This window comes from Oncorhynchus masou, chromosome 5, assembly GCF_036934945.1.
Source record: "Oncorhynchus masou masou isolate Uvic2021 chromosome 5, UVic_Omas_1.1, whole genome shotgun sequence".
NCBI lineage: Eukaryota > Metazoa > Chordata > Actinopteri > Salmoniformes > Salmonidae > Oncorhynchus > Oncorhynchus masou.
Genome location: NC_088216.1, coordinates 13,570,183 through 13,580,396, shown reverse-complemented (window position 1 = coordinate 13,580,396; position 10,214 = coordinate 13,570,183). Strand labels below are relative to the sequence as shown.

Genomic DNA, 10,214 nt, shown 5'->3' with positions numbered 1-10,214 from the left:
TGGCCTGGAGTCCTGGAGGAGACGAGGTCCTGTGGCCTGGAGTCCTGGAGGAGACGAGGTACTGTGGACTGGAGCCCTGGAGGAGACGAGGTACTGTGGACTGGAGCCCTGGAGGAGACGAGGTACTGTGGGCTGGGGTCCTGGAGGAGACGAGGTACTGTGGACTGGAGCCCTGGAGGAGACGAGGTACTGTGGACTGTGTGGAGCTAAAGTTCAGAGCTGCTACTCCAGACAGACAGAGAGAGAGAAGGCCTACAGCAGCACCTAGATCTTCTGCACATATTCTGTCAGATCTGGGCCGTGACAGTAAACATCAGTAAGATAAAAAATAATGTTGTTCCAAAAAATGTCAGGACCACAAATATAAATTCCATCTAGACACCATTGCCCTAGAGCACACAAAAAACTATACATCCCTCGGCCTAAACAAAGCTGTGAACGAGCTGAGAGACAAGACAAAGAATTAGAAAACAATCCCAAATTTGATAAACTCCCATATCTATTGGATGAAATACAACAGTGTGCCATCACAGCAGCAAGATGTGTGACCTGTTGCCACAAGAAAAGGTCAACCAGTGAAGAACAAACACCATTGTAAAAACAACACATATACGTTGATTTATTTTCCCTTTTGTACTTTAACCATTTGCACATTGTTACAACACTGTATATATACATAATATGACATGTGTAATGTCTTTATTCTTTTGGAACTTTTGTGAGTGCAATGTTAACAATGTTAACATGTTTCCCATACCAATACGGCCCTTAAATTGAGAGAGAGAGAGAGAGAGAGAGAGAGAGAGAGAGAGAGAGAGAGAGAGAGAGAGAGTGAGAGAGAGATACTCCCATTGGTCACTCACTAGTTCCAGTGTAATTGCATCATCACTGTGTGGCAAAGCCCAGTGAAACAGGAAATTCCCCTCACACCAGGAGTGTTTCCCAAATGACAATGACAAGTAGTACACTATCTGGTCACACTAATTGGTCACAAGTAGTACACTATCTGGGGAACAGGGTGTAATTTGGGACACAGCCCTGAAGACTCTGATTCCCATCAATAGACCAGCGACCTATGACTCTTTAAAGGGTTTTAAAGTGGAGAGTTGGAGGGGTGTGAATATGCTTGTGTGTGTATGTGTGTGTGTGGGTCTGCATGTATGTTTCTGGGGAAAAAACACAGGGGCCACTGTCATGTTAAAAGTTCAAGTTATTATTGACATTATTAAAACAATTATTATTCATCAATTAAAGTGGCAATCCTTAGTTGCGACATCCATTTTTGGACATATAAATGGGTATATAAATTTAGTTAGCACTCCTAACATAGGCCTATATTCAGATGAATACATTTGAAAAAATGTGTGTGTGTGTGTTCCTCCATGCACCATTTGTTGTTACCTGATAAATAATTTGGAACCGTGGGGCATTATCGCGTGTCCAGTTACACAGTGTTTCCTTGGAAACAGGTCACCTGGCAACGCAGCGCAAATACAAAACATGTGATTCTTCACTTCCCCTGTGTGGCTCTTGTTATGCTGCGACTCCGTTAACTACAATCCTGTGTCGGATCGCAGTGTTTTTAATATCAGGTATCACCAATTCGCCACAAAATGTCTTCAGAAGTTTTAGTGGCCAGACATAATTTCGACAGCAGGTCAGTTGCCCAAGCAGGCGAGCCGTTCCCGCCTCCAGACGCAGAGGCCACATTCAAGGAGGGCTTCTATCCCTCCTCCGGCTTGGCTACGGCGGGGTACCGTTCATCCAAGTACAGCCCGGAGGAATGGCACATCAATAACTTCTCTACCCTTCACCAGGCCGCTACTGACCGAAACAACGCCGAGAGGATTTGCCATGAGTCCAAAACACTGTATCAAGAGACCGAGGCCGGGACTCTGCGCACCCAAGCTGAGGGGACGCGGCACCTGGGAGAGAGACTGCAGCATATCCACTTCTGGAAGTCGGAGCTGCAGCGGCACATCGAGAAGCTGGTGGCCGAGACAGACCTCCTCCTGGGGCAGAAGAGAAGGCTGTTGAAGGCGCTGGACGCCACCGAGATCCCGTTCGCCATCGCCACGGATAACCTAACCTGTCGGGAACGGCGGCTGGGTCCCGACCTGGTTAAAGACGGCGTAGAGGAGGAGCTGCTTAAGGTGATTAAAACAATAACATCGACTTGTCTTTGCTCAAGTCGAAATACTTGTATCATTACTAAATGTTGCCTAGACGTTATTTCACTAGAAACCAATGTGAAAATAAGGTGATGGTTGTGTACCGCAGGAGGTGGAGTTGATCAGGAGCATCCAGGCTCTGTTGAAGAGAACGCTGAGTCAGGCTGTCAATCAAATCAAGTGAGTGTCACAATGAATGTTTTAGATGCATCAGCAGTAACTACATACATGGTTTATTTATAAGATCCTCTATTTTCATTTGATTGTGTCATCACACATTTCCACACATTATTCTAGGAAAGGCCCAAAGGACTACAGCTGAGCTGGGTTGTAGCCTGTTCATTAAGACTACAGCTGAGCTGGGTTGTAGCCTGTTCATTAAGACTACAGCTGAGCTGGGTTGTAGCCTGTTCATTAAGACTACAGCTGAGCTGGGTTGTAGCCTGTTCATTAAGACTACAGCTGAGCTGAGTTGTAGCCTATTCATTAAGACTACAGCTGAGCTGGGTTGTAGCCTGTTCATTAAGACTACAGCTGAGCTGGGTTGTAGCCTGTTCATTAAGACTACAGCTGAGCTGGGTTGTAGCCTGTTCATTAAGACTACAGCTGAGCTGGGTTGTAGCCTGTTCATTAAGACTACAGCTGAGCTGGGTTGTAGCCTGTTCATTAAGACTACAGCTGAGCTGGGTTGTAGCCTATTCATTAAGACTACAGCTGAGCTGGGTTGAAGCCTGTTCATTAGGCACCAAAAAAAGGAAATTAAACTCAAACAGGAATGGACTACCAGAAGTTGCCCAATAAGAAACGTTCATTTTTGTTTTCCCTTGCATATTGTTTGTCTAAGTTTTGCTCAGTGTGTATTAATGAATAGGACCCTGATATGGGGGACAAGGTGTCCTTTGAGTTTTAGTCTTCTGGCTCCCCCTACTGTCTGGAGCACGTAGGTACTCGCACAAACCATGCAAACCTATTAAAAAAGTGTGCGGTGCATCAACACTTCATTTAACGGATTACAGTTTGAATCGGACAGCAACCAATCAAATTGTGCAAGAAGTGTGTCACAAATCAGATTGCAACTTCATGCGGGAAGAAAATTACAGCCGGAGGCGCAACAATTTCCAACTTTGTTCGACATTTGAATCTGCACAAAGAACGGTAAATCGTGGCTAATATAGCCGACAGCTATATATTTTATTACTTTAATAGAGTATCATGTGGGCTAAGATAATTTTAAATCAATGAGCCTCCACACAGTCAGTCAGTGCGGGAACGTGATCATTTGCACCCAAACTTGAGCTACAACTGGCTAGGCAGTTGGTAGCCTAAAGCCTCCCTGATATTACTGCTGTTCCTAAAACAAGGTTGGGCGATTGTGTACAAGCCTACATTGCCCGATTGCGCCTCATAGCGATCCTCGATAGTCGATCACTATGGGGACGGGGACTTTCTCAGGGCTACCCATGTATTTCCATGGAAATATAACATTTATTTGGAAAACAATAAATATATAGATATTTTTAAAAGCATTCATGATTTGCGTGAATGTAATATACTAACTATTACTCTTGTTAAAAATATGAAATGGTATTACATTTGGTGAAGAGCACATTATGACTTGTTTAGGAATCAAAACTCAAAGTTTAGGACTTGAGACTTGACTTGATACTTAACGGTCTCGACTTTGGACTTGACTCGGACTTGCCTGTCTTGACTTGATACTTGACGGTCTTGACTTTGGACTTGACTCAGACTTGCCTGTCTTGACTTGGGACTTGACTTGAGTGCTAAGACTTGAGACTTACTTGTGACTTGTAAAACAATTACTTTGTCCCACCTCTGAAAACATTCAACTGAAACGTGTCTGAAACAGTCATTACTTTACTAACGTTGTGATTCATCCAGGCTGTATCACATCCGGCCGTGACTGGGAGTCCCATAGGGTGGCGCACAATTGTCCCAGCGTCGTCCGGGTTTAGCCTGGGGTAGGCCGTCATTGTAAATAATAATTTGCTCTTAACTGACTTGCCTAGTTAAAGAAAGGTTAAATCATTTATTTTTTTATTGTTCCAAAAAAACATATAGTTAGCACACCCAACATTTGAAAAGTGTGTGTTCATCCATCAATCATTTGTTTTTAGCCTTCTTGAACATTCCTTTTGAACAGTGGGGCATTATCGTGTGTCCAGCTACTCACAGTGCTTCATTGGAAAATGGTAACCTGGCAACACATCGCAAATACAAAAAATGTATTCTTAATTTCACGTCCCCTGTGTTGCTAAGGCCCATCCTCTATTCCCTGTTCACCCACGACTGCGTGGTCCCTCACGACTCCAACACCATCATCAAGTTTGCTGACGATACAACGGTGGTAGGCCTCGTCACCGACAACAATGAGACAGCCTACAGGGAGGAGGTCAGAGACATGGCTGTGTGGTGCCAGGACAACAACCTCTCCCTCATCGTGGACAAAACAAAGAGGCTGATCTGTACTACAGGAAACGGAGGGCCGAGCTGCTACAATCCAATCTACAATCCAAATTGTCAAAGACTCCAGCCACTCTAGTCATAGACTGTTCTCTCTGCTACCACATGGCAAGCAGTACCGGAGCGCCAAGTCTAGGACCAAAAGGCTCCTGAACAGCTTCTACCACAAAGCTATTAGACTGCTGAACAGTTAGTCACATGACTATTATACTGCTGAACAGTTAGTCACATGACGATCCTCACTTCAGCTTTTCACTCCCTACCAGACCCTCATCAGACCCCCACACTGGCTTTCTGCCCCTCACTGTGTCCCACTGTGTGTGTGTATCAGGTGTAACAGAGATGCCAAGCAGACTCTAGAGCTGGACTGGTCTGATAAGTACCAGGCCTACAGTCTGGATGACCAGTGTGGTCGCTACAACAACATGAGTACTGACACACAGTACCACCCCAACTCAGACAACCTACAGGTCCAGTGAGTAGCTGTATAATACACTCAGTACCACCCCAACTCAGTACCACCCCAACACAGTACCACCCCAACTCAGTACCACCCCAACTCAGTACCACCCCAACTCAGTACCACCCCAACACAGTACCACCCCAACTCAGTACCACCCCAACTCAGTACCACCCCAACACAGTACCACCCCAACACAGTACCACCCCAACACAGTACCACCCCAACTCAGTACCACCCCAACACAGTACCACCCCAACTCAGTACCACCCCAACTCAGTACCACCCCAACTCAGTACCACCCCAACACAGTACCACCCCAACTCAGTACCACCCCAACTCAGTACCACCCCAACTCAATACCACCCCAACTCAGTACCACCCCAACTCAATACCACCCCAACACAGTACCACCCCAACTCAGTACCACCCCAACTCAATACCACCCCAACTCAGTACCACCCCAACACAGTACCACCCCAACTCAGTACCACCCCAACTCAGTACCACCCCAACACAGTACCACCCCAACACAGTACCACCTCAACACAGTACCACCCCAACTCAGTACCACCCCAACACAGTACCACCCCAACTCAGTACCACCCCAACTCAGTACCACCCCAACTCAGTACCACCCCAACTCAGTACCACCCCAACACAGTACCACCCCAACTCAGTACCACCCCAACTCAATACCACCCCAACTCAGTACCACCCCAACTCAGTACCACCCCAACACAGTACCACCCCAACACAGTACCACCCCAACTCAGTACCACCCCAACTCAGTACCACCCCAACACAGTACCACCCCAACACAGTACCACCCCAACTCAGTACCACCCCAACACAGTACCACCCCAACTCAATACCACCCCAACACAGTACCACCCCAACTCAGTACCACCCCAACACAGTACCACCCCAACACAGTACCACCCCAACACAGTACCACCCCAACACAGTAACACCCCAACACAGTACCACCCCAACTCAGTACCACCCCAACTCAATACCACCCCAACTCAGTACCACCCCAACTCAGTACCACCCCAACACAGTACCACCCCAACACAGTACCACCCCAACTCAGTACCACCCCAACACAGTACCACCCCAACTCAGTACCACCCCAACACAGTACCACCCCAACACAGTACCACCCCAACACAGTACCACCCCAACTCAGTACCACCCCAACTCAGTACCACCCCAACACAGTACCACCCCAACTCAGTACCACCCCAACTCAGTACCACCCCAACACAGTAGCACCCCAACACAGTAGCACCCCAACTCAATACCACCCCAACTCAGTACCACCCCAACACAGTAGCACCCCAACTCAGTACCACCCCAACTCAATACCACCCCAACTCAGACACCCTACAGGACCAGTGAGTAGCTGTATAATACACACAGTACCACCCCAACACAGTACCACCCCAACACAGTACCACCCCAACTCAGTACCACCCCAACTCAGTACCACCCCAACACAGTAGCACCCCAACTCAGTACCACCCCAACTCAATACCACCCCAACTCAGACACCCTACAGGACCAGTGAGTAGCTGTATAATACACACATTACCACCCCAACACAGTACCACCCCAACACAGTACCACCCCAACTCAGTAGCACCCCAACACAGTACCACCCCAACACAGTACCACCCAACACAGTACAACCCCAACTCAGTAGCACCCCAACTCAGTACCACCCCAACACAGTAGCACCCCAACACAGTAGCACCCCAACTCAGACACCACGTTGGTGTGTATTAATAGTGTGTTAACATCTCCCTCCTCTCTCCCAGGCTGTGTAACCGTGATGCGTGGGTGTCTTTCACCCAGGACAACCTGTCTGTGGCTCAGCGGGAGGAGCAGGCCAGTGTGGAGCTCAGGCTGCTGGTGGAGAGGGTCCTACAGGAGACGGCTGAGGACCTGAGGGTCCAGTGCTCTAACGTAGACCAGGCCTTCAGCCAGCGCTGTCTGCAGCTCACTGAGGCCAAGACACAGCTACAACTGCATCTCACTCAGGTGTGTTGGGGTTGGTGGAGGTGGTGTGTGTGTGTCATTTCAATAGCCAAAACTCAACCCTTTCTCTAATTAAACAAAACATACAGAAATGAATGCCTACCCAGCAGGCAAAGGGAATGTTTTCATCTGAAGACCTGACGGTTTTCATGACATTCAGCGCCTTCAGAAAGTATTCAGACCCCTTTCCCTTTTCCACATTCTGTTACAATACAGCCTCATTCTAAAATGGATACAATTGTTTTTTTATCCTCCTCAATCTACACACAATAGCCCATAATGACATCACAATAGCCCATAATGACATCACAACAGCCCATAATGACATCACAATAGCCCATAATGACATCACAACAGCCCATAATGACATCACAACAGCCCATAATGACATCACAACAGCCCATAATGACATCACAATAGCCCATAATGACATCACAATACCCCATAATGACATCACAACAGCCCATAATGACATCACAACAGCCCATAATGACATCACAATAGCCCATAATGACATCACAATACCCCATAATGACAAAGCGAAAACAAGTCTGATGAAACCAAGATTGAACTCTCTGGCTTGAATGTCAAGCGTGATGTCTGGAGGAAACCTGGCACCATCCCTACAGTGAAGCATGGTGGTGGCAGCATCATGCTGTGGGGATGTTTTTCAGGGGCAGGCGCAATAGTATAGTCAGGATCGAGGCAAAGATGAATGGAGCGATCCTTGATGAAAACCTGCTCCAGAGTGCTCAGGATCTCAGACCGGGGGCAAAGGTTCAGCTTCCAACAGAACAATAACCAAGACAACACAAGAGTGTCTTTAGGAAGTCTCTGAATGTCCTTGAGCAGCCCAGCCAGAGCCCGCACTTGAACCTGATCGAACATCCCTGGAGAGACCTGAAAATATCTCATCTAACCTGACAGAGTTTGAGAGGAGCTGCAGAGAAGAATGGGAGAAACTCCCCAAATGCAGGTGAGCCAAGCTTGTAGTCTCATACCCAAGAAGACTCAAGGCTGTAATCACTGCCAAAGGTGCTTCAACCAAATACTGAGTGAAGGGTTTGAATACTTGTGAAAATGTGATATTTCTTTTTTTCTTTGTATATTTGCAAAAATGTTTTTTTTTTAAATCTATTTTTGCTTTGTCATTATGGGGTATTGTGATGTCATTATGGGGTATTGTGATGTCATTATGGGGTATTGTGTGTACATTGATGAGGGTTTATTTGTATTTAATCTATTTTAGAATAAGGCTGTAACATAACAAAATGTGGAAGAATTCAAGGGGTCTGAATACTTTCCGAAGGCACTGTATTTATCCACCCCCGTAAGGGCTATCCAGCTGAGGCTGGAATGCAGACAATGCTGCACCTGAACTCAACTGTGTGTGTGTGTGTGTGTGTGTGTGTGTGTGTGTGTGTGTGTGTGTGTGTGTAGATCCTGGATCAGATCGGGGCCCAGGAGAGGAACATAGTGTCTCTTCAGCAGGCTCTGTATGATAAAGAGGCCCCTCTGAGAGTGGCTCAGTCCCGGCTGCACCAACGCTCACACAGACCCCACATGGAGCTCTGTAGGGACAACCCACAATTCAGGTACACACACACACACACACACACACAAAGACCCCACATGGAGCTCTATAGGGACAACCCACAATTCACGCACAAACACACACACACAGACCCCACATGGAGCTCTGTAGGGACAACCCACAATTCAGGTACGCGCGCACACACACACACACACAGACCCCACATGGAGCTCTGTAGGGACAACCCACAATTCAGGTACACACACACACGGAGCTCTGTAGGGACAACCCACAATTCAGGTACACACACACACACACACACACACACACACACACACACACATGGAGCTCTGTAGGGACAACCCACAATTCAGGGACAGACAGACAGACAGACAGACAGACAGACAGACAGACAGACAGACAGACAGACAGAGATGCAAGCCAGTAAGCACTCACACGGACATACACACGAACACACCCAAACCTATCTGTCTATCGCATCCTCTCTCCCATCTTTCACAAACACCTACACTATTATGACAAGCTCCTCTCTCTCTCTCTCTCTCTCTCTCTCTCTCTCTCTCTCTCTCTCTCTCTCTCTCTCTCTCTCTCTCTCTCTCTCTCTCCTTGTGCTCCCCCTCCTATCTCTATCTCTCCTCCCTCTTTCCCCTCTCTCTCTCTGTCTCCAGCCTGGTGGGCGAGGCAGGTCAGATCTCCCAGACCATGTCATCCCTGCAGCAGCAGCTGTCTGCAGCGCGGAGCTCCCTGTCCCAGCTGGAGGACTCCCGCATGGTGCTGGAGAAGGACATCGGCTGTAAGACCCACAGCCTGCTCATCGACAGGGACAAGTGCATGTCCCACCGCACCCGCTACCCCACCATCATAGCCCTGTCTGGGTACTGAAGAGAGGGAGAGAGACAGGGGGATATGGGGAAGTGTGTGTGTGTGTGTGTGTGTGTGTGTGTGTGTGTGTGTGTGTGTGTGTGTGTGTGTGTGTGTGTGTGTGTGTGTGTGTGTGTGTGTGGTCAAGTCTTTATTAGTGACTAGTGCAACATTGTGTGCATTTGCTTGGTGTTTCCAGTTGTGTTGTGTCAATCAATAAAGGCTTGTCTGTCACAGCTGACTGATCACTAGACACTCGTCTAAGAGTGTACACTAAAGCAGTAAGACACTCCCCTCTGCCCTCGATCGCTCCCCTTCATGTATCTGACACAACTGGTAGATGTAACCCAGGGCAACCCAAACTTCTTCCTACAGATCAACGGTCCTGTAGGTTTTCACTCCAACCTTAATGTAACATACAGTACCTGATTCAGCTAGTTCATGTCTTGGTGACAAGCTAATTAGTAGAATCAGGTGTGCTAGATTAGGGTTGTACTGAAAACCAACAGGAAGGTACATCTCCATGAAGAGGTTTGGGCTGAAAACATACAGGATGGTAGATCCCCAGGAAGAGAGTTGAACTGAAAACATACAGGATGCTAGATCCCCAGGAAGAGAGTTGGACTGAAAACATACAGGA

At 47.6% G+C, this 10,214-nt stretch overlaps 1 protein-coding gene across 2 annotated transcripts; it reads left to right on the top strand.

The window, feature by feature from the left end:
• The first annotated feature begins 1,495 nt into the window (after nt 1-1,495).
• LOC135533571 (tektin-4-like) lies at nt 1,496-9,808 on the top strand. Of its 2 annotated transcripts, XM_064960855.1 has the most exons (6): nt 1,498-2,153; nt 2,281-2,351; nt 4,987-5,130; nt 6,939-7,161; nt 8,599-8,753; nt 9,382-9,808. In XM_064960855.1, the coding sequence occupies exons 1-6, from the start codon at nt 1,614-1,616 to the stop codon at nt 9,593-9,595; spliced, it is 1,347 nt and encodes a 448-aa protein (XP_064816927.1). In that variant the 5' UTR covers nt 1,498-1,613; the 3' UTR covers nt 9,596-9,808. The 2 variants fall into 2 exon arrangements, with proteins under 2 accessions (XP_064816935.1, XP_064816927.1); XM_064960863.1 differs by lacking the exon at nt 4,987-5,130 and having other exon boundaries at nt 1,496-2,153.
• Nucleotides 9,809-10,214: the final 406 nt, after the last annotated feature.

What these genes read in the sequence shown, in the direction of transcription:
- LOC135533571 (XM_064960855.1), top strand. Translation starts at nt 1,614, where the DNA reads ATGTCTTCAGAAGTTTTAGTGGCCAGACATAATTTCGACAGCAGGTCA. An exon ending in TAGAGGAGGAGCTGCTTAAG is followed by an intron (nt 2,154 to 2,280) that starts GTGATTAAAACA and finishes TGTGTACCGCAG; the next exon opens with GAGGTGGAGTTGATCAGGAG. An exon ending in CAGGCTGTCAATCAAATCAA is followed by an intron (nt 2,352 to 4,986) that starts GTGAGTGTCACA and finishes TGTGTGTATCAG; the next exon opens with GTGTAACAGAGATGCCAAGC.